Source organism: Eptatretus burgeri, chromosome 6 (assembly GCF_056783735.1).
Source record: "Eptatretus burgeri isolate ZD-2024b chromosome 6, Ebu_testis_v1, whole genome shotgun sequence".
NCBI lineage: Eukaryota > Metazoa > Chordata > Myxini > Myxiniformes > Myxinidae > Eptatretus > Eptatretus burgeri.
In genome coordinates, this window is record NC_140966.1 from 34852869 (window position 1) to 34880368 (window position 27500).

At 43.9% G+C, this 27500-nt stretch overlaps 1 protein-coding gene across 1 annotated transcript in view; it reads right to left on the bottom strand.

The window, feature by feature from the left end:
* Positions 1-27500, bottom strand: part of LOC147024531 (homeodomain-interacting protein kinase 2-like) — a 167174-nt gene that overhangs the window by 117791 nt on the left and 21883 nt on the right. Inside the window, exon 2 of the mRNA XM_085884537.1 lies at positions 21803-23036. Within this exon, the coding sequence (XP_085740663.1) occupies positions 21803-23034 (1232 nt within the window). The 5' untranslated portion in view covers positions 23035-23036. The remainder of the gene's footprint in view (positions 1-21802; positions 23037-27500) is intronic.

Here is a 27500-nt window from a genome sequence, read left to right on the forward strand (position 1 = left end):
TTACGAGTTCTTTTGAGAACTCGTAAGCCATAGCGGCGAACAAAATGAGTGATGAATCTCAAAGACGAATTTGCACAACACATCAGACAATGTTACATTCTCATATCAGTTACGATTTTTAAGTTATAAGTTTTGAAAGTTGAGCATCAATTCATACTTTGACCAATGGTAGATATCCAGAGGTCAGTAAGCACATGGATGAGTCAGTCGCTATTCATGTCCATATTTGACCATAAATCTTTACAATGGCCATTCATACAGAAAATGGACTGCTTCGATTCCTCTTCCTCTTATTTTCTTCTTCGTTCTCCTTGTTATTGGTTTCAAACATTTTCATGCTTTTCTTTAAGTCCAAAAATAAAAATAGATAATGAAGGTTTATCGCTGGAATATCAAACGAATCAATGAAGCTCTAACGTCGCCAAGTTCCAAACACGTTACACGAATCATGAAGAGACTCGGTGGCTTAATGGTTCGAGCATCCACTCTGAGTCTGGGAGGTCGGTGGTTCGAGTTCGACTGTGGCCGAGTCGTACCAAAGACTTTGAAAATGATAAATGCTGCTTCCTTGGTTGTCATTCGCCATTTAAAAGACAAAGCATGGGATAAACCCCATCAATTGACATCCATAGGGTGGAGCAAGTTTGCCCCTAATTGCCCCCACTGTGATTGTGAAGACAAAACCCAATGTCACAAAGATGGCCGATGGGAACCCAGAGTACCCTGGGACCCCGTAGCTCAGCAGCTGTGGTCTTGTAAGGTCATGTCTTCCGTTGCCTCATGGGTTTGATTGCATGTTTGCATGTGATTTGTGTTGCCGGTCTTCCACAAGGCTTTAAAACACTTTTTCAAGAAGAGTAAATTAACTAATTTAAAAAGAGCTCATGAAAATAGAGCTTCCACTTTAGTGGGGCAACTTAGCTAAATATAGCATAACAATTGTGCATTTTGTGAGGAAAGCACCAAATTTGGCACACTAGTAGCCTAACATATTATGAACAGATTTGGATATTAGGCCATCTCAAATTCAGCCGCTGATGGCTGTGGCAGCCATTTTTCACTGCCATCAAAAATTTTGAGATGGCCCAATATCCAAATCTGTTCATAATATGTTAGGCTACTAGTGTGCCAAATTTGGTGCTTTCCTCACAAAATGCACAATTGTTATGCTAAGTTGCCCCACTACTTGTTTGCATTTCCAAAAAATATTATTCATGTTATAAAAATAACGGTGAAATAATAAATCATCGAGCGTAGACCAGAAAGAGGAGTGATTATGTAAGAAATGTTTTACATTTTTGCAAATAATTTTCCCCATAATGTAACTAATGATAGCTGGAACAGGCTTCACGTGCCCTTTGCTGTCCATGCCTGTTCCCTCTCGAGGAGTCGGATGCAGAGTGCGCAGAAATAAAGCATAAAATGCAAATTAACAAATGGCAGACAATTTCACCCTGCACCTCTTTCTCTGTGATAAAAGCAAGCAGCGTCTGCTCGAGCGTTTTAGATCCTTTGAGGTAATTACCCACACTGCACCCCTTTTGGCAACTCAATTGCTGTGTCCCATTTCTAATTTCGATTATCTAGATTGGAGGCAAAGAGCAAGAGAACGTGACTTTGAGAGAGGGGACACTGGAAAACACATCAAGCTATGTATGCTCTATTCAAAAATAGAAGACTATCCTCATACTATGTAAGCAAGTGGGGTTGAGAGGGGGAAAAAATTAAAGGGAAAGGGGGGAAGGGGTGTTGAGACAAAAACAATTTACATGGAAAAAGCAAAGCAATGTTTAGGGATTGGGGGGGGGGGTTAGGAGGAGAAGAAAAGAGAGAGGAAGTTGGGAGAGGATAGGAATAATAATTTTGGAAGGAATCCTTTACTATATGCCTGATGTTGGCTTAATGGTTCGGGTGGTGGGCTATGGATTCTCGGGTCCTGAGTTCAAATCCTGCTCAGCTGTTGAATTAAAACCAGGTGGGGTTGACTCTGCCTGTCATCCTTCCGAGGTCGGCAAAATGAGTGCCAGCATGCTGGTATACTGCGTCGGAGTGGCTAGCGTGCTGGTATACTATATCGGAGTGGCCAGCGTGCTGGTATACTGTATCGGAGTGGCCAGCGTGCTGGTATACTGTATCGGAGTGGCCAGCGTGCTGGTATACTGTGTCAAAGTGGCCAGCGTGCTGGTATACTGTAACGGAATGGCCAGCGTGCTGGTATACTGTGTCGGAGTGGCCAGCGTGCTGGTATACTGTCGGATTGGCGACCCTTCCAGGATTGTACCCAATAGCCAAGGAGACTGCTTAAGCAGCACCAACGCTCTTCACAGATTATGGTCCCAATCTCCTCCTCCTCCTCTACTATAAATGTACAGGTTTGAGTGTTTGTTTGTTTGTCACGCTACTCCTCCTGCAGTTCTAGGCTGATTGCATGCAGACATGCTACATAGGCTCACCATAACCCCAATTAAAGTACGGGGTGTTTTTATCTTTGCCGGTGGTCTTGGCAGATGAGGCGGGATGAAGCAAATTCTCTATGTAAATGTGCATCATGTACCGCCCCCTCCAGGTAGGGGAGGGTATTACAAGTCTCAACCATTTTACAGTTCAGTGTTCCTGTCCCCACGTTTTTCCAGAACAGTGAGGTGTTTTGAATTACAAGCAGGAGGTATTTTTTTGGCTTCATACACGAAACCCGGGCCATACATTTTTTGCATGTCGAGCTGTCAGTTGCCTATACACCGCCCAAATAAAGGTGTGCGTCAGAAGAAAGTGTTGCATGTTTGGAACAAGATCATCCGTCGGGAGGGTACTCTGCTCGTAATATATGATCGTACTGTAGGTGACATACAGGAAGAGTCTGCCAGAAATTGGGCACCTTCACACACACACACACAATATATATATATATATATATATATATATATATATATATATATATATATATATATATTTTTTTTTTTTTTTAAATGACATCAGGATTGTCATTTAGTTTGAGCAATACTTTCGGGTGGGGATCGGACTCTGCTGAGGGAACGATTTCAGTGTCCGCTCAGTCGGTCTGGATTTCATTTTTCAATGTTCCGGTATAATGCGTTCATTTAAAATTCCACATGACGAGCAGGGAGCAGCTGTCTATCTCACACCATGACGACAATGGATGCGCCAATTATCAGCTTTATTGAGGAGCTTTGCAGGAAATAGTCAATGATCAATTTTTGCAGGAATAAATCAATTTTTTCATCAATGATCTCTCTGACTCTCTGGAAAATCCTCTATATCACTTTGCTGATGACTCCACCCTCTGCCGAACCATCGGTCATCCCTCAGACCGGCAAGCAGCAGCTTCTTCGCTCACTGCAGATCTGGATAAAATCACAAACTGGTCCAACACGTGGAACATGTCTTTCAATCCGGATAAATCTCACACTCTCACTATGTCTCTCCGAAAGGACCATTTAGAAACCCCCCCATCCACTTTCTCAACAATCCTCTGGAAGAAGTCCTTTTTTTCAAGCTTCTGGGTCTCACTATCTGCCATGACCTTTCCTGGGAAAGCCACATTTCCAAGCTAGCCTCCAAAGCCAGTCACCGACTGGGAATCCTCCATCACGCAAAGTCCTTCCTCGGCCCACCTGAGCTCCTGACCACTTACAAAGCTTTTGTCCGCAGCCTGATGGAGTACTGCTCTCCCCTCAGGGCTGGTGCTCCTGCCTCCCACCTTTCTCGGCTTCAGGCTGTGGAAACCAAGGCATTTCGGATCATTGGCATCTCCCGCAATGAGGCTGAGTCTTTGGGCCTCTCACTCTCTCACCGCTAGCAGGTCGGTGGTCTTTCTGTCTTCTACCGTCTCCTCTCCAGCCTCGCCCCCCACCCCCCTACTCTCTCTGCAATTTGTCCCCACCACATTTCCGCAGGGCGCTCAAGGTCCGCCAACTACCCCCTTCTGGTAAAACTACCAAAATCACAAATCACTGCTCACCTTCTCTTTCATTCCTCTTTTTTCCCGCCTTTGGAATAAACTCCCTCACTCTATTCAATCACATTCTTCCCTCCAGGCTTTCAAAACAGTTGTTCACCACCACCTCTTATCATCCCCCATCCAAATCCTCAATCTTTTCTTCCCCCATTAATCGACCCCAAACCCACTTCCTTCAAATTCCCTGCTTTCCTTCCAGAAAGTCCCTGTAATGTCCATCTTGTAAATCCCATGTTCCCTGCCCCATCCCTCTCCCTTCCACAGATATCCTAATGTCTCTGTACCCCCACTGTTTTGTCCTTCCCACTCCCTCTCCTCGTCTCATGCCCCCCCCCCTTGATGTGTGTTGTGTGTTCGCTCCCACATGAGCCTCGACAAGGTAAACAAAAAAATTATGCCATCAGAGATGGGGAATTCCCCGCCATTGAATGAAAAAGGTCATACATATTCCAGATGAGGGAGGTGAATTGGAAACAAGACACCATTTGGTCATCATCTCCAAAAAGTTCCCCAGGGGTGAGGAACGTAGTAACCAAAAATGATTGAAATCAGATAAGCGTTTTTCCATTTATTACAAAAAACATTTTTTTCAAGATGGCCGCCCCAGTCGGCCATCTTGGATCCGGCCACGACCAAAATCAATGGGGTTCTTCCTTTTCAGGTGGTACATGAGTGACTCGAATTTCAAATTTATATGGCGAACAGTTTATGAGTTATCGCACTCACAGCTATAAATGTTGACGCCCGGACGGACGGACGGATGGACGGACAGCCGGACGACCTGGGTGACAACAATATCCCCCTTCCGCCACGCGGTGGGGGATAAAAACAAACAAAAAAACATTTAAGAAAAGAAAGAAATTGATTTAATTCCACATTTGATTTGCACATGCTGAGAGATCCATTGTATAACTAGAACGGGCACTCAGTAGAGCGCATACCTTCGCCAACGCTACTTTCCCTTCAACTGACAGCTACTTCAACATTGTAAACACCTTTCTTAGATTTGTTAGTCATTATATACCATTTTGGGGTTTTTTCTGATTTTTTCCGGCATATTTAGATTTCCAATACCGGTATATCGATATGGAAAATAATATTGATATATAACTGGTAAATCGATATATCGCCGGACCCTATTTCAGTAGCTTAGTTACCAAGTCATACGATTTCTAAAAATATATATATATATATATTAGGACCACTGGACCTGCAGCTTATCTAGGCCCGGGCCGAAGGTCACTCAAATTTGGCAGCATTCTGATTGGAGAAGAAAATTTTTCGAAGGAATTTACTCGATTTTTCCCAAAATTGACTGAGGAGGTCATCTTGACGTACTTCCGGTCACGTGATCGGCATGACCTCCGCAATTTGACATCTCTACCCGAGCCTAATGTTGTAACACAAATTTGGGAGCATTCTGACTGCTGGGTCTGGACAAGTTTTTGGAAGGAATTTAACAAATCCACCATTTTGACCGACTTCAAGTCACGTGACTATCACGATTTTTGCAATCCCCGTTACCAGTCTGAGAATCGGAACCTTGCTGCCAAATTTCAGCCGGATCGCCCCAGCGGTTTGGCCAAAGTCGAAATCGGAGACAAACGGATGGAAGGCGCACGATGACAAAACCTTACCTGGAATTCTAATTCCAGATAAGCCAACTAAAACTGCGCTTGGGAGAGCACATACCTAGGCAGAACAGTTTACGTTATTTGTCCCACTAATAGGCCGATCTGCATCCAGAAATCAAGAAAAGTCTAATTGGCTGGTTCTTGTGACCAACCCAACTCAACCACCAAGTTTTGGCTGAATCCATCCACAACTTTGAGATATCCTTCTCACAGACAGACAGACAGACAGACAGACAAACAGACAAACAGACAGACAAACAGGGGTGAAAACATAACCTCTGTCCACCTTCAGTGGTGGAGGTACCACACTTAAGTTATTGCTAATTACTATTTATTAGCTTATCTGGAATTGGTATTGCAGATAAGGTATCTGCATCATGCACCGTCCGTCCAGCTATCTGTCTCCTATTTTGACTTCTCTGGCCAAACCGTTGGGCCGATCCGGCTGAAATTTAACATGAACTCATGACTGGTAATGAGAATTGCAAAGCTCATTCTGGTCACATGACTTTAAGTAGGTCAAAATGGCTGACAGTAAATTTCTTCAAAAATCTTCTCCAGACCCAGCAGTCAGAATGCCACCAAACTTGGGTTACAACATTAAGCCAGGGCCCAGATAGTACTAGAAATAGGACTGCTGGTCCTGTAGCCTATTTCGGATTGTCGGCCGGGTCATGATTGGCCTCTCTCAGACCCGCTTCTGACCTTTGACCCTAAAACCAACAAGCTGTAGATAACTCCACAGCACGACTAGTTGCTAAGTAACCACAAGCGCAGTCTAAAACGACTAATTTTGGGAGGGTCCTCACGTCCAAAACTCTCGTTACCTCCCTGGTGAATGTCATCCCCAGATAAGGCTCTCAAGGCCCTCACCGTAATTATTTATCAATTAGGTACGGCCGAGCGGAACTGCAAGTGGAACGTTGGTTCGTCTGACCGTTGCGAAACAGTGGGGCAAACTCCCATTTGCTAATTACATACTACATCTGACCAACTGAGAAAGAGACACTCGGGCAGGTTGGAAACAAAATGTCTTGTGAAACAAAGAGCACATATTTACAGAAATGCAGTTTATAAAATAAAGATCTTGGCTCCTAGCACACAAGCCCCTTCGAGAATCCTCCTCACAAATCTACAGACATTGGTGCCTCATTCATGCCAAGAAGCAAGATGCAAGTCAGGGTGATAGGAAGAGAGATAAAGGAGGTGGGGCTTGTTGGCGACAGCTCGCTCACCCGACGCAAGCTTGTCGGCTTGCGTGGTCCCATCGTGAAAAAGGATGGGGGTGGGGATGGATGAAAGAAGAGAGAGTGGTGATGTAATGTGCAGTGTGGGGAGAAATTTGATGAATTCTTTGTAATGCTTTGAGGAAATCGTGAATGCATGTCAGTACCCTTCTTCTTCTGCTTCTTCTTCTTCTTCTTCATTGCGTATGGCAGCTTGGTTGCCAGGTAGCTATCATTTTGTTGGGGCGCGACTATGCCGCTCATACTGTGCCCCTATACCAGTACACTGGTACTCATTTCACTGACCTCAGAAGGATGGCAGGCTGAGTCAACCCCACCTGGTGTTAATTCAGTGGCCAACGGGGCTCAAACTCAGGACCCTAAGATCCCAAGCCAGCCACCCTAACCACTAAGCCAACACCAGGCTAGACAGTACCCTGGCTCTGAGCGAGTCGAAGGGAAACCGTTGTCATCTCTTTGTGCATTCAAAGTAAACAATTAGATGATCGGAATAGCAAGAGAAAGATCGTGTCAGTCGTTATGTAATGCGTCCAAGGAAAGATCTCCGCTGCTCATTTGCACTCGCTCCGCAGCAGGGCCCGGCTTTGCAGCAGTTCACAATTACCCAGTTTGTTCCTGGAGGACTCCTTCTGGCTCTCTTGGCTCCCTGGACGTACGCGACACTGGATTCTGGGCTCCTCAAACCCATAAAGCCCCCGACGAGGCCTGGGGTCTGGGCAGCTCTTGTGCAGCCTCCTGGTTGGTGCGCCGATATTGCCAGGTGATTCTCATTGGCTGTGCTCTTGGCTCTGTACCGGAATTGATGGCAGACACCCCCCCCCAACCCCCCAGATGCGGTATTTGTTCCTGCTGCCTTGACTTGCGCTTGCTGCCCCTTGTAGCTTTTGCTTTGTATTTTTTGCAATGAAATGCAATTGCAATGTAATGTAAAGCGGGGGTCACGCTTAATTATGTAGTTTTGGAGGTGTTCTGTTGGGGCCACCAAAACAGATTTTTTTTTTGGTGGCCACCAGCATTTTCGGTGGCCCGTATATTATTTGATGGTGAATCAAAGTTCATAAAAATCAGTTATACATGTTCAAATTACTATTTCTCACGACAATTACAGATCGAATTTCAGCACTTTTCATACCCAGGTCGAAAAACCAGTTAAAACCAGTACACATTTTCAACTGGTCTCTGTTGGTTCTAATTGGTCTTTAACTGGTCTCTATTGGTTTCAACTGGTACCAGTTAAATTCAGTCAGAATTCCAATTTCCCAGTTGAAAAAACCAGTAGCTCATATTTGTACCAGTTAAAGTCTTACTGGTTCCAGTTGATACCAGTTGCAATGTACTGGTCCCAGTTGATACCAGTTGCAATGTACTGGTCTCCCAGTTGATACCAGTTACAATGTACTGGTCCCAGTTGATACCAGTTAGTTAAATACATGTATTTCAACTGGTAATATATCACTCTATTCCAATTTCCATATTAAAACAAGTAAGAAACCAACTGGCTTTACTGGTACCAGTTGGCTACTGGTTTTCAACTGGTACCAGTTGACCAGTAAGCTACTGGTCTTTACTGGTTTTTTGACCTGGGTACCGGCAACCTCGTAACTCGGAATCACAGAACACTCCCTCCCATCAGCTGAACCCTCTGCCGTACCATCTGTCATCCCTCAGACCGGCAAGCAGCAGCTTCTTCGCTCACTGCAGATCTGGATAAAATCACAAACTGGTCCAACACGTGGAACATGTCTTTCAATCCAGACAAATCTCACACTCTCACTATGTCTCTTCGAAAGGACCGTTTACAAAACCCCCCCATCCACTTTCTCAACAATCCTCTGGAAGAAGTCTTTTCTTTCAAGCTTCTAAGTCTCACTATCTGCCATGACCTTTCCTGGGAAAGTCACATTTCCAACCTCGCCTCAAAAGCCAGTCGCCGACTGGGAATCCTCCGTCGTGCTAAGTCCTTCCTCGGCCCTCTTGAGCTCCTGACCACTTACAAAGCTTTTGTCCGTAGCCTGATGGAGTACTGCTCTCCCCTCTGGCTGGTGCTCCTGCCTCCCACCTTTCTCGGCTTCACGCTGTCGAAACCAGGGCATTTAAGATCATCGGCATCTCCCGCAATGAAGCTGAGTCTTTGGGCCTCTCACTCAATCACCGCAGGTTGGTCGGTGGTCTTTCTGTCTTCTACCGACTCCTCTCCAGCCTTGCCCCCCTGCTCTCTCTGCGATTTGTCCCCACCACATTTCCACAGGGCGCTCAAGGTCCGCCAACAACCCCCTTCTGGTAAAACTACCAAAATCACGAATCACTGCTCATCTTCACTCTTTCATTCCTCTTTTTTCCCGCCTTTGGAATAAACTTCCTCACTCTATTCTTTCCCATTCTTCCCTCCAGGCTTTCAAAACAGCTGATCACCACCACCTCTTATCTTCCCCCATCCAAATCCTCGATCTTTTCTACCCCCGATAATCCACCCAAGCCCACTTCCTTCATTTCTCCTGCTTTCCTTCCTGAAAGTCCCTGAAATGTCCATCTTCTCTTCGCCATGTTCCCCGTCCCATCCCCATCCCTCTCCCTTCCACAGTTCACCTAATGTGTCTGTTCCCCACTGTTTTGTCCCTTCCACTCCCGCCCCTCTTGTCTCATGCCTCCTTGCTGTGAGTTGTGTGTTAGCTCTCATACGAGCCTCGACCAAGGTATACAAAAAAAAAAAAAAATCATCCACCTACTAACTTGCAGCAAAGTAACACGAAGACAATGTTTCATGTTTGCTGAAGAAAAACTTCACAGATTAACCCATTTGTTGTGTTTTCCAAAACAATTGTTAGCTCTGCACAACTTTCAGCTATTGATATGTTCATTGGTCATGAAATTTCGAAAATCCTTACTATAATTCATGGACCGGTGTTTGTATGTTTGTTTGCCGCGCTACTCCTCCTACAGTTCTGGGTCAATTACGTCCAAACTTGCTACATAGGATCAGCATGACCCAAATTAATGTATAGGGGTGTTTTTATCTTTGCCAGTGGTCTTGGGGATGAGTGGGGGCATGATGCAAATTCTCTATGTAAATGTATATCGTGTAGTGCCGCCTCCAGGTGGGGGAGGGTATTACAAGTCTCCACCGACAGTACAGTATTCCTGTCCCCACATTTTCCAATGCAGTGAGGTGTTTTGAATTATAAGCAGTAGATATGTTTTTGCTTCCTACACATAACCCAGGTTTTTGGGGATTTTTTTGGAGGGGGTGGGGGGGAGGGTTGCCTTTACACCACCCAAACAAAAGGTATGGGTCAGAAGAACATGTTGCATGCTTGGAACAAGATCGCCTGTAGGGTGGGTACTCTGCTGGTCGTCGTCAAGCATCTCTTAACGTTTGCACACGTGTCACTGTAAAACTTGATTCTTTAAATTTGACGACATGCCCTTTGGCATCGGAATTTGTTCGAAAACAGAAGTATTTTGACAATCCTAAACGAGTCAAAATCACAGTTGCTGGAGCTGTCCAGAGGTATGATAATTATAAAAACAACGCTTGCCGAGTCCTCTTCTTCACTGTCTGATACGTCAGCAACAGGTGTAGTAACTCAAGTTTGTATTCCTGTTCAACTTGCTTCCTTTTTTTTCCGCTCGTTTCTATTTCACATTCGATACATTTTGTCAGTAATGCCACATAATGGAAACCAATGTGCACCTCTTCCCCGATATGGTCTCAGCACCAAGTGATCAAATGGGTCATTGCCATCTCTCCTAAAATTAGACATCTAATAATTCTGATCTCTGCCACGATAGTCATAGGTTCACATAACTGGTACGCAGGTACTCGTGCACGGATAGAAAAAAAAAAAAAAAGAACTATATCTGTACTTCAAAGATGCTAACAAAGCTCAAAAGCATACTACCCCAACAGAGGTTTTTGATGGAAGGTTTTTTTTTCTGCTAGTGTAGGGAAGATTCTTCCATGATAATTGTGGTAATTGATATACGGTACTGCGATTTCAAAATTTAAGTATACAAAATTAATTTTATAAATTATAACAATATAATTTATAAGTTGTATTGCAAGTTGATAACTTATAATATTTTATTTTTAAAAAGATCAAAGGAGAACGTGCGAGCGAAGAGGTAAGAGGAGGTTCAAGAGCGTCGGAATGAAAAAAAGAATGGCTTGCGAGTGACTCTTCTGGAGCGGACGTTATGAGAGAGCATTTACAGAGGAATAAGATGCATACTATGTTGAGAGGCGCTTGAAAAATAATCGGAGTTGCGCTTAAGGCCCGGCCACACCTTGACGTTTTAGCCAACGTATGCCGATTTTTGAATTTTTTTTCTAAAACGCTGGCACACGTTGAATACGTTATGGGTAAGTTTTGATAACATTGAGAGCACGCTGAAAAACACTGCCATACGTCGTTGTACGCTGGCTTTAAACGTTGTACTTTTTGCTTGTCCTCAAATTTTTTCATGCTTGAAATTTCACGACGTATGCTGGCGTATGACTCACACGTTCCGCTACGCTGGCCACAAGTTGTATGCACGGTCTGCGATCGTTGACAGACGTCAACACATGCTACTTGTAAGTTAATCATAAGTTGAGACACGCCGAGGTAATGTTTAGCGTACCCGAAACTTATTTCTAACCTATGATTAACGTGTTGTTGGCACGTTACGCGATCGTTGGCACACATCGACAGACGTTACTTTTAAGTTACTCATAGGCTGAAAGACGTCGGTATAATGGATCGTCCTTGCGTCAGCGTCCACGGCCACGGCCAGGACACTTATTTGCAGCATTCTTCAAACTTTTCTTCGGCATGACGAGGATGTTCACACTTCGATGTCTAGCTTGGCTATGATTCCAATTGTTCATCGGCAGCGTCTATTTAAAATAGTCGAGTTTGAGCGTTTTAACACGTTCAGAAGAAACACTTCAAATTTCCAAACCCCAGCGTCAAAAAAAATAAAAAAAAAATAAAAAAACAAAGGCGAGTGACAGCAATTTAAATCGTTCATTGTAAACAATGAAACTAGCTGAGTGGTACCGTTTAAAAGTCGTTGAGTGTAAAAAAATTCAAATTGTTGAGCGCAAGCGTCTACTTTCAATAGTGGAGATGCAGCCATTTAAATCGTTGAGTGGCAGCCTATGAACCTACCCGTGGACACGCGGACGCAAGGAGGATCCATCATAACCCACACCCTCCCCCTCACACCCACCTACTACTGCCAACATGAACAAACTACTACTAATACTAATACTAATACTAATACTAATACTAATACTGCTGACATGGACATCGACTCAAAAAGGCCTCGAAAACACTGTTGGGTTCCCCTTTTATGAGCAGCATTTTTATATACCAATTCCCAAAACCGCTGGGAACACGTCTTTATATGGCAGTTGTAAGCTAGAAACACGTTAATTTATTTTTTTTGTCGTCCGGAAGACGTCATTGGAATACGTCTACATACGTCGATGTGTGTTGGGACTACGTAAAGAATTGGTTCAAAGCACGTCAAACATAAGTTAGAAATAAGTTTCGCGTAAAAAAGACATTACCGCGACGTGTTTCGACTTATGAGTAGCTTATAAGTAGCCTTTGTGGACGTGTGTAAGCGTCCACACATCGTGTGTAAAACTTATCCTCATCGCATGCGGAACGTGTATCATACGCCGAGTACGTCGTAAAATTTTGAACATGTTCAAAATTTCTTGACGTACTCTACTTACTACGACTTATGATAGCGTATTTAGCGTTATACTCGCGCATACCAAACTTACCCATACCGTATTCGACGTGCCCCAACGTTTTAGACACACTTTTTGTTACGTCGGCATACGCTGGCAAGATCGCCAAGGTGTGACCGCGATTTTTGACCCTTCCATTTCTACGGCAGTTATGATTTGAATCGTTGTGCGTCAGCCTTTTAATAGGCTACGTCACGACATCGTCGGCGATGCGTGCAACGCGCTATGCCTGAGTTAGACTATCGTTGGGCATCGGTTGTGTAGGCCGACAACAGGTTCAGCATTCGTTGGTATAAGTTATCTATAACACAACGAAACGTTCTGTGTAGTTACCAATGCGTTATACATAAGACCAAGTCGCTATGAATACGTCCGAATCTTTAAAAAAAACCATCAAAAGTTCAACGTAAGCCAGCGTTTTACATAAATTTTAACACGTTGCCATCGCTGGCTAAAACGTCAAGGTGTGACCAGGCCTTTAGAAAAGCAGACGAGCACAATCAAAACTGATTAAAAAACAAAATTTGTGAGTACCGAGCCACTTCTGCTGGTACTCATTGGAGAAACGAATAAAAGTAAAAATGGTGTGAACCCCTCACTATATCACTGAACATTTGGCCATTACGCAATCGCATGCTCGCACCACCTGCACGCTTTAGGTGTATCTCGCACGTGGCCAACGATGTGATGCGTGCATATTGCAAGCTCATAGCCTTGCTTCTACAGCAAAGTTCCATTCCGTATTGTTGTGGCAAGCCAGCGCACGGCCAACGAACGGGAACTACACCGCAACTCTCATCAGTATGCATTGCAAAAATCGAAGATTTTGACACAAGTGGCCACAACGGCCACCTCGGATGGAGTTTTTGGCGGCCAATGGCACTCGGGCCACCGCTTATTTCAAACCCTGTAAAGTATGTTGTTTGCGCAAAGCAGAAGGAAAGAGATTAAGAAGGATGGGGGAGACGAGAGGCTTTAGAAAAGAGTTACGAAGGGGATTCATACCTGCTGCACAACCACAATGCATTTCCCTTGTTCACTAATACGAAGGCAAATATGGTCTATATTCACAAGATACTACTGAAATATCTAAACTCCAGCGTTCCGTTATGTGTTGGATACAACTCCCCGGGGTCTTCCAAAACCGTAACAATACATTCGATCGGTAGGGTAAACGTGATGCAATAACATCATGGGTTACAAAGCAGAAGCACCTGGTGAGAGATGGACCTCCCATGGTCTATCTAGTCCCTCTAGCATCTATCTGGTCACATGAAACAACTTCAGAGGAATTGATTGACACTTCCCCCCAAGACATGGTTCCCGATCGATGGATGAGTGTTCCTGCTTGGTAAAGTGTAAAGTCAAAAAAAAAAAGGCACAGGGCTGGTTCGTTAACTTAAATGAGATGACTACATGTATATATTGAGGAGCGTGCAACAGCGATGAACATCAGTTTTAACTTCCAATGCCAAAACAACAATTCAAATCTGTGTCATGCAACGGGAATCCAAAATTATGGATCACAGTTAAACGGAACCTGTTTTTATTTTTTTGTTTTTTTTTTGCACTCGGTGCAGGAACAACAAAACCATTTAACTAACCCCAAGCGTGATGATTACATTCACCAAAAATACACCCCATGTTCAGAAATCTCACACCCATTACCTCCTTTTCTCATCCACATACCTTCCTGAATGCAGAGCCTCCACATACCTTTCACTTCCAGAAGTGAAAAAAAACATGTTGAACTTGCAAAAGTTTGACTTTGAAGTTTAACTATTAATTATTGTTCCCAAAATCGATCCAATGCATTCCATCTGTCCCATTAAGAGAGCAGTTGGAAAAGAGAGCAGAGATCTAGCCATGTGCCTGTTTCATTGTGGAATGATGATTGAGACATTGAATTGTTATCCCAAGTGAAATAGTTTTAAAGGGTTTGGACCCTTGTATGCAAATTGGCAAAAAAAGTATAAGATTAGAATCACGGACATTCACGAGCTAACACAAAAGCACACCTAAATTTGCACTACTCATCGAGAAATATAACAGGGTGCAAGATTCAGGGAGTGGACAAAAAAAAAATGGAAACACCTGGGTAAATGAGGGACACCAAGCAACAGCTTCCACACAGGTGTGGTCCATGTGTTAATTAAGCAAATATAACATCCCAGCATGCTTAGGGTCATGCATAAAAATGCTGCACAGGCCTGGTTGCCTGTAATTATGCAAGAGGACACCCCTTCCATGCCCCCCCCTCCCTCCTCGCAAAGACCTTATCCATGTGTGGTCACCAAATGGTTTGATGAGCTGATGTAATCCATACGTCATAGCTTTCTCAATCACCAGCTCTGAACACAATTGAGCATTTATGGGATATTCTGGAAGGACGCCTGAGGTGGCGTTTTCCTCCTCCATCAAACAGGTGAAAGTTGATCGACTTTCTCGTGGAAGAATGGTGCCGCATCCCTCCTGCAGAATTCCAGACACTGGCGGAATCTGTGCCACGATGCATACCTGATGTACTGGCCGCACGTGGAGGCCCAACGCCGTATTAAGTGACTTTACGTCGGCGTTTCCATTTTGTTGTCCACTACCTGCACGTGTTCTCGCAGCCCTAAAGTGTTATGACATTTGATCCAAGTAAAATTGAAATGACCCTCTTGAAAACATAGATCAGAACGAAAAAAAAATTGCGTGAAAGAAAGTACAAAATGTTAGTGGATGCGAACAGTGTTGTTGAGTGGCGACCTTTTCAAAGTTATTGAACATCACAAAATATTTGTGGATTCAAAACCTTAACGCTGGAAATTCTGGAAACACAACATGTCCAGCCACATAATCAAGGTAACGACGTATTACAAACTAGAACGGCACTCAGTAGAACGGATACAACCACCAGGCTGAACAGTTTACGTTTTATATCCCACCGAGAGGCCAGATCTGGATTCGAACCTTGAGAACCAGAATCGAATCAGCTCGTTCTCATCACCGAACCAACTCATCCACCTAGTTTTGTCATAATTCGTCCACAACTTTTTGAAATATCATGCGATACATCGTTATTGGCCCCGTCACTCAATCGTGAAGAATGACTGAAAAAAAATCGTGTGACAAACAAACAAGATGCGACAAACCAACATACTTGGCGAAATACCTTCGCTAAGTAACACACAAATACAAACGGAGGTGAAAACAGAACCTCCATCCACACTCGGTGGCGTTGGTAAATATTAGTAAAAAAAAAAACACCTATTGAACCACATGAAATGGCGGCCACCAAATCAATCTTAGGGATATTGCAAAATATTTGTCGATGAAAACCTTAATGCTGAGTATTGTGGCCACGTAGGACAAGTGACCCCTGTCGACATATTTATTTGTGCCAGTTAGCTGGTTTGCCGATACAGTGTGACGTCAACGGTTGTACATAAGGCTATGATTCAAAGAAAACAAATTGTAATGGTTGCAGGAGGAACTTACAAGGAACTTGTTGCAGGAGGAGGACATTCGGCACATGACGCCTGCACTACACCAACCCCAGCAACCATTACCCATCAACACACAAGCAACTAACAAGTCCTACCAATATCCCCATAACCCTCTATCTCCAGTGCATCTAGATACCGATGTAATTCCAATGTAAAACTATCTATCCCCTTTACTTCCACTACCTTTCCGGGGAAACCAATCCATGCATTAACTAAAGTCTAGATGCACTCGAGTCCACTGCATTCCTCTCATCCACCCAATCAGAAACTGCTTCAGAGAACTCCAATAAGTTTGTTAAACATGACCTCTCCTTCACAAATCCATGTTGATTGCTTGTAATTAGTTATAAATTATTCAAATGGTTCCGAATCAGTTCCCTAATTAATGTCTCCAACAGCTTTCCCACAACTGAAGTCAAGTTAACAAGTCTATAGTTCCCCGGTTCTTCTCTGGATACTTTCTTAAACAATGGTGTTACATTTGCTACGATCCAATCCTCCGGTACCTGTCTTGACTCCAAAGAGCTGTTAAATATATACCTGCTAACACAATGCTCATCTGCTCTGCCACCTTCCTCAAAACTCACGATTGCATGTTATCTGGCCCTGGAGTTTATCATCACTTAATTATCCCCACCACGCTTATTGAAAAAAAAATGGGGGATATTGTAATTGGCTGCTCCGTCTGTCTGTCCGTCATGCCCTCTCCTCCTAAATGGTTGGGCAAAAATTCACCAAAGTTGGTAGTTATGATCACATGGAAAGAAGGAGCAAAAGGTCATTTTGGTCATGCCCCCTGGGGCATGGTCAGAAGGTGAAATCCTATTATTAATTTGCAATTGGTCACTGGCTTTGACACCAATACAATTTTTTTATTACGCACCCTGTAGGCATCAAAAAGCTACATATATCGGAAAAAAAAAGTTTCAAATGGAGCAACTCGCCAACATTCGAGCATTTAAATTGCATCACATGTGACAATAAATGTGAATTGTCACTCCCAGCTTGCCAGCTCGATGATGGGAAGATACCATTTGCATTTTTGCCGCCCCCATCCCCACCCCGTTTAGAATCCGATGTGGGCACGGGCAACTTGCTAATTCCGAAGAATGCAACAATTACGGGCACATTTTTAAACATTTTAAAATGAAACTGGATATGCAATCAACATTGCATGACACGTGAAATACATTACTTCTTGGGGAGGTGACCACCCCCCCCCTTTCCCGGTTCATGACGCAGACCCCCCCCTTCCCGGTTCAAAATTTGATATTGGGTCATTCCAGGTGGAACTTGTTGACACCTTTCAAATTTCCTTGAGGTGGGAAGCGTCGGGATTTGCGATGGTGCACCATCGACTTCGCTCTCGTGTTTCTCGCCGTTTCCCCCACTTCATCTACTCAGACAGGGATCTCTTCTACAAAGCCCTTGCTCACCCCGTGATAGATACTCCACTCCCAGCTAGTGGAGGTTTCCCCCGTTTATTCCTGTGTAAATGTAGAAGCCAAATAACGATTTAATAATCCTGCGATCTCACCCTTCTCCTGTGTCATTTCTCAATGGGCCTGAACTTCCCTTCACCCTTTCTTTATCCCCTTATTACAAACTTAAAGTATGTCTTGCTGTTGTGTTTAATATGTTTGGTGATGCCCTTCTCATATATTATTTTGGCTTGCAGAGTTATTTTTTCAACTAGGTCCCCATTTTATAATGATGTGATGGAGTTTGACTCTAGTCCTTTTATTTTGACCTGAACAAATGCCTTCTGCTTACGAGGCTCCCGGTCAAATCGAAAACAAATTGTTACATATTTCAGGAGTCTCTCACACATCTTCTTGCCATGTGGTGATCGCAACTACCAAGTTTGGTACATTTCTGTACAACCATCTGGGACAGGGGTCTCCAACCTGCGGCCCGCGGGCCACATGCGGCCCCTTTGACGGATTTATGCGGCCCGCGGTGCCATATTCAGTTTACATTACAATGCGGCCCGCGATACTGCCAATTTACAGGGTCAATGATCAAAGCGTTCTGTAATTTTTATTATGATTTTGTTTCATATTAGACACATGTGTTTTTAACACGATTATTCATTGGGATCACCTTGTTGGTGAGTGAGCAAAGAGGAAAATGTGGGTCGGGTGGAGAAAAGACTCCTTAAAACCGAGGAGAGTATTGAGCTTCACAGTTTACGAGAGTGCTAATCAGCTCGTCAGGGGGTACGGCTTGCAGGATGGTGCTCCAACTGGACCGGCAGTGCTCAGGAAACGTAATTATCGTCCTTAAGTGCAGATGCTGAACCTTTTCACTTTCCATGCTGGTGTCAGTTCCGAAGTGCTAGCCCAGGCACGATTAATTTATTGCTGCTCGTTGCAGCGTCTTGGTGAGGTTTCAGCTCTACCCCTCTGTCTGCACTTTGCGCCCCTCCGTCAGTTGTTCAACGGGACTGGGTCAAAGAGAATAAGCAACTCAAGATCCCTGTGCAAACGTAGCCAAGCTATTACCCACCGAAGCATGCATTCATCGTGCATGGAAAAGCAATATAAAAATTAGGCCAATCAGAATTCTGCCCAAGCAGATATTTGGATGAAAGCAGTGAACAAAGGCACACAAAGTACATATTGAAGAAGTGAAAGCCTATCCCTTCACAACTGATGAAGAATTTTCATTACATTCTTTCCCAAAAATAAATCACACTGTGTTCCAATAGCGGTCGTCTCGAGCTTGTGTCATGCTGGAAACTTATTGATTACCATCTTAAATCTCAGAAAGCACCCAAGGGGCACCGTGCTCACATCGTTCTGCGACAGCAGGTCCAAAGTCAGCAAATGCCTGTGTGGCAGGCCTAAGGTCCAAAGGAGCGACACGATTTGCTTTGTTCCAGCTGACCGAATGTTCTGCTTTTAAGGACAATCTAATGGTGAATTTGCGCACAAACTACAAGCAGACACGGCCAATGCACGGACAGCTTAAAACTATGCATTCCTTTGAGCAAAGAGGTCACACAAGTGGTACATTGTGACGCTGCAAGCAATCGTTTGCTGCTGGCGGTGCAGGCATATGGCTTTTCTCGAGCCAAAGTGGACCAACTTTGCATTTCGAGCAAGCAGCCATACCAAAGGGGACAGCCATTTAGCAACTACCCCAGCCTTTTGCTGTGCCGGGCATTTTCTGGGTTCTTGTGATAAGCGCGTGCTTACGCAGTCGGGCTCCTAAGCAATGGCAATTGCGGATAAGGGTGGAAAGATGCCCAGACCATTCTCGGTAATTACAACCGATGCAGTTTCATCACAAAGAATGCCAACGGTACAATCAACTTGGCAAGCAAGGGAAGACACACCACGAAACTCTTTTACTGGATTCCAACTTGTAGGTTCTCGGATAAATCGTTAAAACAGTAGCATATATAGCTACCGATGCTGCAATTTTAGAGACGATTGTCCGGTGAGAAAACCAATTACACCTACTAACAAAGAACCCGCCCTTGGTTAATTCCCCTATTTTTATGATTAATTTCTTAAAATACAGACTTCCACCAGGAGGCACTATACGATTCAAATTTACATTGAGAGATTTGGGGTTCTCCTCCTCCCACCCTTAACTTCCAGCAATATTAATTATTTTTACCACCCCCCTCCCCCTCCCCAACCTCTCCCGTTCACACTCCGAGTAAAACCACCAGTTTTCAACTTATTCCGTCCAGCAGCTCAGGTCTCGTAATGTTAACATTTCCAGGAGTATGAATTATTTCCTTTTTTTATTGCCCAAAACTTTCCCACAGCACCTGTGCCCCCCCCCCCCCTTCCCCTCACCTCTCAGCTATACAACCAACAGTTTTCAACTCATTCCATCCGGCAGTTTAGCACCATATTGCATTCAATCAATCCATAGAATCAATCTCTTCTTTTGTGATCGAGTCTGAGCGCTTTAAAAAATTAAAAAATAAAAATCTCAGTGGTTGCGCATCACATTTCTTCCACACTCAGTGACAGAGTGGCGACCTGCACAGGATTGTTTTCTTCGCCGCAGAAGCGTTTACAAGTCATGATCGTCCCGACGCACTGTGAAGAGTGCGGGCCTTCACCACCACTACCATAGTCTCAAATGGTTATTCAGTTTATAATCTTGTTTTGTTGTTGTCGTTGTCGTTGTTGTTGCAAAGGGAATTCATCAAATCTATTCCACAAATACATGTTGAGCTCTCATTTGGGGCAAGTTGTATCTCGGTGCTCCCATGTTTGATAAACTGAACAACAGCACCAGAGTGCTGTGTGGCTGACAGTATCGCAGGCAATATCAAACGATAAATGTTCAGCATACTTTACGAAATGATCAAAGAAGATGATGGATATAATACAAACAAGTCTGGAGATGGCGATGGTTCACATTTTTGACATTTTCTAAGTTCGTGACCTTGTGACCTTGACCTTGGGACGAAAATGAAAAATTGAGCTCCGTGAGGCTAGGCAGGTGCCATTGGGCTAACCAAATACCGAAACCCCTGCCAGATTCGACAAACCCCCTTGGAGAAGATGTAACTTGAAATCGGCTACCCCCTAAAAACACATGTTTTTTGGGCGTGGCTCCGCCCATAATGGGCGCAGCACACCCATTCTCAGGAAAACACAACTAGATCATGATATAAACCTCCCACCCAAATTTTATCAAGATCGGATCAAAACCCACGGAGCTATGCTCGGGACAGACAGACAGACAGACACACACCCATAACGAATATAGTGGTCACTTACTGACTCGTGAACCGATAATATCCCTGCCCCCCTCCTCAAGAAGGTTTTCCTCCTTGGACAATCACTGTGTTTAGGTGTATAAATATCTCATCATCACGTTCTGTGGGACACCCGAACCGGAAGTAAAAAATATTACAAACCTCAAACACGTATGATTACCTTTTCAAACAGTCGCTACTGCTGTTTCACACTAAACTGAAATGGAGGAAACTCAGCATTCTTGGAGGTATCATATGCTTCTCGCATCCCCCACAGACCAACGACCCGAGCCGAGATCATCTACTGTAACCTATATACCCCAGAGGATAATAACATGACCTTTCCTGCCACTCTGTAGGGAGCGGGTGGACTCGTAAGTAAAAAAAAAACCAAAAAAAAAACAAAACCTTAAAGTCAGTGCAGCTATTCCAAAAGTTAACACAATGAAGTTTCAAATTGGCTCGAGGGATTAGTTTAAGAAATAATTGGGTAAGAAGAAAAATAGAGGTTCTGGGTAACAGGTTATGAACGGCATTTTGATGGCGAATGGAAGGAATGAAAGACATTTGCATGATGATTGCATTGGACTGAAAAAGAAATTTTTGTTTTTTAATCATATGCTTAATTTGCCAACAATGAAGCAATGCATTTTGCAAGTACAAACCGAACATTAGAAACTATTATTCATTATGCAATTGTTTGTTGAAATGAACAACACACAGCCATCCAGGTAGTTGAGGAGTGAAGACCGGTGATCTCACGCTTTCTGGTTATAATCGAGAACTGGCCAGATTAGTTTGGGGGAAGAAAGGTTTAAAAAAAAACAAACACAGAACCAAAGAGGGAGGGACTAGCTGTTTGTTGCAATATACCAATGATTTTTTCTTCCATTCAATCAAAATTTATCCAAATCAAAACTCCACATATTTGACACTTGAAGAGTACTGGCAATTCCACAGTGAAACAAAACAGCGTCCCCACCTGTAGTAACGAGACTGCAGGTAGGTAGAGCAGACAGCCTTCGATACGTGCGAAGCAGAGCCAAAGTCAATGACCTTAACACGGAATGGTTGGCGCATTGGATCAACCAGCATGATGTTCTCGGGCTTGAGGTCAGCATGGATCAGGCCCAAACTCTTGAGTTTGGCCAGGGCAGTGGCCACCTGCTGCAGAACCAACCGCACATGGCCGAGGGCTAAGGGGCGAAACTTGTTGCGCTTAAGGAAGTCGTAAAGGTTCTGCTCGAGCATCTCAAAGACGAGGCACGTGTGGCCACGGTGCTGGAAGCATTCATGCGCACGTACAAAATTGTGCTCGTCGGCATTCTCTGAGCTCAGACGCGCCAGAATGCTCACTTCAACCTGGCCCTGCCTCACGTATGATGGGTGGCTTTTCAAGATTTTTACAGCAACCACCTCACTTGTTCCGCGTTTCCAACATTTCACGACTTGCCCAAAGGTGCCACGGCCCAAAAACTCTAACACTTCGTATGTGTTGGTCATGGACCGCAGCATTTCATGCTGCACCAGTTGGTAGTCACCGTCTACATTTGAAACTGATGTCCCGTGAGCCTTTGTTGTAGTTGTAACATTGGCTGGTGCCATTGTCACATTGCTCACAAGCATAGGCACAGCTGCAACTGTTGGAGGAAGCTCATCCACTATTTGTACACTCCCTGCATTGTTGTTGTTACCACCACCAGCTTTGTGTGTGCCACCTACGCCTCCACTTCCGATTTCCTCGTTTTTTCGTTTGTGTCCACATCGCTGATAACCTTCCGGAGGACCCAAAGTATTGCGACGCGTCACACCGATTCCAGCCAGCGTCCCTGAACCAAGCGAAACTGCTGCGGCAGTGCTGCCATTTAAGTTTGCATGCACTGGGCCCGGAAAGATCAGAGCTTGTTCGTATGACCCACCATTCACATTGTGCAGAGCATTACTGTGAGTGGCTTGTATGGGGAGACCCAGACCAGAGGCTGCTGAAGAAACCAGGAAAGTCTTATTGACCACCTTGCTGGCACGGTGACCATGGTTGGATGAGAAGTGGTGGCCATTGTGACGGCGGCTATGCACGTGATTAACCTGCTGGGGGTAGGCCAGCTTACCATCATGGTAGGCGCAACTGCTGGGTTCTACCTTAAGCTTTTTCACATTGCAGAAGGCACTTGCTGCAGTGTGAGCAGATGAATATACTTCCATCTGCGACGCCATACCTGCACAGACAAGAAAAAAAACAAAAAAAAGATAAAGAAACTCAGGTTAAAAATTAACTCATCAACTTATCAATATGCATCGGACATACAATCACATTAAACCGACTCGGGTGTGGTGTGAGGTAGCAACGATTTAATACAAACAAAATGTAAGTATTCAGAAGTACATGAAACTATCACACATCACAATCTTCGATAAGACGGAGAAACCAACTCGAGCGATTTCAATACCCGTAATGTCCATAAAGATACCAAGCTGTATCGGACGATTCCAATCGAATTAAAATTCAGGAGGATGCAACAGACAGTGTGCACTCGTTTATTTTTAAGCTCTACCATTGCCTACCCTACATCCCACCGTTGGCATCAACTAGGACATTTAAATCTATGTGACACCCCCATGTTGTGGCTCGTTTCAAAGCAAGGAGGCTTGGGGTGGGGGGAGAGCTCGTTCCAATGCATTCCCTTCAAGGAAATTATTACACCCAAACAGATTGGTATAAAAAAAAATTTCAAAAACAATAACAAAGTTGCTATACAGAAGAATGCACTCTGATTAATCAGTCCTTGGCTTGGTTTGGGTTAAAGGCCAGCATGGAGCTTGTACATGGTAAATTAATGATCGCAGGAGTTTTGCAGGAAATTCCAGGGGAAATTAAACCACTCACGAGTCGATTAGCAAATGCGCCTCCGATGACTGCCAGTGCAGACCCACCGATAGCCCCGTGAAGAGCAAAGCTCAAGCCGAGTTTACTCCGCCGGAGCATACACGTGACAGGCTCGTCATGCATCACCCTCCGTTGTTTCCACTGTGGTCTAATGAAACTTTTCGGTACAACTTGGTGTGTAACTACTTCGCTTATCGAGTGGTATTATTTGAACCATTTTGTCAACGATTCGTAGAGTTTTGTAAATTTGGAATAGTGATAAACGGATCTGGGAGCTTGTATGTATATATATATATATATATATCAAGTGAATGATATCGGAGAGGTCGACATACTTTGATGTAAAAAGACTTCAGTAAGTCAGAACACAGTAGGCGATATTGGATTTCAACCGAGAGAATCCCAGCCTTATGAGCTGTGGGTTCAAATGGCCAATTCTAAGGCACAATTTCAGTACAAATAAGCATGGCTTCCACAAAATCCTGCTCGGGTTGTGAAAATAACAATACTTTGCGAGTATTGCACAGTGCTGTTAGCAAACTGCCGACGGCTTTATTAGCAATGCTGAAGCAGCCGAGAAGGCAAGCCAGTGTGCGACTGGCATTAAACTTGTGCATCAGCAAACTGTGCAAGCATGCCCCCCGTTCCACCCCTCGGCTAGCAATTTGTTCACAGGGACTCTGACCTAGACCACAGAAGTCACACGTCCCAACCCCCATGACATTGTGGAAGAAGATTAAAACAAAAAGTCTGCAAGTTGCACTTTTGTAGTCTGCTTAGTAGTCTTACAAACACGTGAAATGTATTAATCTCCAAAGCATGAAGCTTAAAAAAAATAAAATAAAATAAAAAATTGCATTTTGCATTGTGAGTACACAGTGTTCATGCAGCAGAAAATGCTGTTGGCTCAGCCATTACACAGAAGGGTAATGTTCCACGTGTTTTGTTACGGGAAGGAGGGCTGTGGGAGAGGGACGGAGGGAGGAGGGAGAGCCCAGGCCTTCACCCTAGCACAGGCTTTAAATTTTGATAAGAATGTGGGAGAAATAATCTCCGAAGACTTAATAAGAATCCATGATAAGTTGGAGAGAAAAAAAAGGGGTGGAAGAGTATGCCCAAAGGGTTTTGCTGAATTTCAAAAGAAGAAAAGTAAAATGCACGAAGGAAAGATTTGGCAAATGAAATGATCAAGAAGAAGATACCAGCTAACGCCGGCTTAATAAACACTTTAAAGGCATTCAATATATATATATATATATATATATATATATATATATATATATATATATATATATATATATATATATATATATACACATATATATATATACACACACACACACACACACACACACACACACACACACACACACACACACACACACACACACACACACACACACACACACACACACACACACACACACACACACACACACACACACACACACACACAGTGGCCAGAGGGCTTCAAGGAAAACTGTCGAGGGTCAACGTCAATTCAAAAAGAACAGCCTTCAGCACGCAGAACTGCAAAATATTTTGTTCACATAAAATGATCTTGTGAAAAGAAAAAAAAGTTGACTTTGTTGGCACACATGCCTACGTGTGCATCCAGAAACACTGCGTAGCCTCTGTGGTTCTTGGCCATTTGCACATGGAGGCTAAAAACACCGATGTGGAGGAAAAAAAAATGCCACGAGGGACTGTGTGTGCCCGGAGCGACCCGCACCTGCTTTGCCGCGAGGGATTGGAAAGCAGCTGTGTGGATGCAGAATTCCGAAGCGAAAGAGCCTCACGCTCCCATAAAGGGTGGCCAAAATGCATTTGGCCCACAGGCCCACTTACGGCGGTGCAATATCGTGATAAATGACAGCTTTATGGGAGAATTAATTCTGCGTTCAACTCGTAATGACAGGGGAGAAAAGGCACTTCGTGCTTCATCCTGAAGGCAATGGATAACAGAAAAAGACAGGAATGGTGTACGGCGCATGGCATATGCTCGGTGCCTGAACAGAGTGTGCCAAAATTAAACCCTTGTGCTCACTGTACTTGTGCTAGAATGGGGAAAAGAACAGATGAATTAAGCAAAATTGCTTGTGGATGTGCAAAACAAATAGGCGGCAGCAAGGGGGGGGGGAGTAATGAAAGTAAAACAAACAAAAAATTTCTAATATTTGCCAATTGAGCACCCCAGTGACAAAGTAGGCGTATCAGCAAAGTGGAAAGCCATCACAGCACTACATGGAACCATCGGATACTTCCTTCATTATAGCTTGGCAAAAGAAGACAATTTTGTAATGATATTCGACACGATTGAACAAATAATACGACAAAGAATAGGACACTAGCTCTCACTCGGCATCGACGAAATCGACGGCAACACCTCTTGGAAATTCTACTTTCATCTCAAGACGGTGGAAGAAAAGGAACGGAGAAAAAATAAATAAATAAATAAATAGATTTTATAAAAACTGATGATGGCAACAAAACATGAAACGATCTTCGGGCATGGGGACCATGAGAATTGACGAGTTAACATGCAAAGCCAGTGCAAAGACAGCTCAAAAGCAGGGTCGACGTGATTATGCACTCGGCTGACGTCGTGCCCAAATGCCCGATTAGATTTAGCCGGTGAACAACGCAGACAGCTGCAAGGCCTGGCTCAGCAAAGCCGAAAAATTGAAGGCCGCTCTTTGTCCTTTGTTTTCACAACATGTGGCCATGGATGTGGTGGCAGACTGTTCACGTAGCGGTCTGACATTTAAAACTCAAGTGAGAACCTCTCGAGTGTTTTGCGATCCCTTAACCAAGATAAATCAGGAAAACCTTTGTATACCACAATGCTATAAACCGAGCTCTAAATTGTATGAAACGAGGCAGACAAGTGGACAGTTCGATGCGTATTGTAACACTCCACCCAGTGGGTCTTTAAAGAAGCCATGCATTGTTTCCTTTAAATAAATGCAGGACTTGGAGGGTAACATGGTGCTTCCTCTGAGAATAACCATCCGGCCTCACATGGCACTCTGTGACCCTTTTATCCCTCTAAGCAAAGGCCCAAGTATTCAAGTTTACCGTCCAAGATGTAGAGCTCCTGAACAAAGCTTTCTGCTCTTTCTTCACTGGGTACCCCGTTGTTTTTCAACAATCATACCCAAAATTGTATGACACATTTGGTGAAGAGCAGCAAGTAAAGGGTTAAGTAGCTGCAGTGTTTGGTTCTAAATTTTGACATAAATTACGATTTCAGGCAAAACCGACTCAGGTACCACCATTCAAACTGTGTGCGACTGTCCCCTTTCTATTCTAAATACCTTTTTGTGGAGTTGACCATGACGCAAGCAGTAGTACCTTGGTAAATGGCAATCCACTTAAGGCACACGGTCGACACTCAAAATTTTTATTTCCCATTTCGATCATCATGGGCCTCGAAACTAAGGTTCGTCATATTACAAATTTCGTCTTCTGAAGAATGTTATCAATTTGTTTTTCTTTAATCTCATCCATTTTTATTGTATTAGACGTTCGACTGACTGCAGGTTAACCACAAAACCGGTTCATCGCGGCGAACGATGAAGGAAACTGCAATGTACAACAAAGCTCCATAATGCAACATGTTCCACTTGCACAAATCCATCATAAAAAGCCCTCTGCGATCCGCAATGCCGCAATGTACCGTCAGACTCCGTCCGTACGGGCATGCAAATATCCCGAGGTGCAAATCAAAAGCATCACCAGCAGCCGTTTACCTGCACCTAACCTGATGGGAACATGATGGTAAAAGTAATTAAAT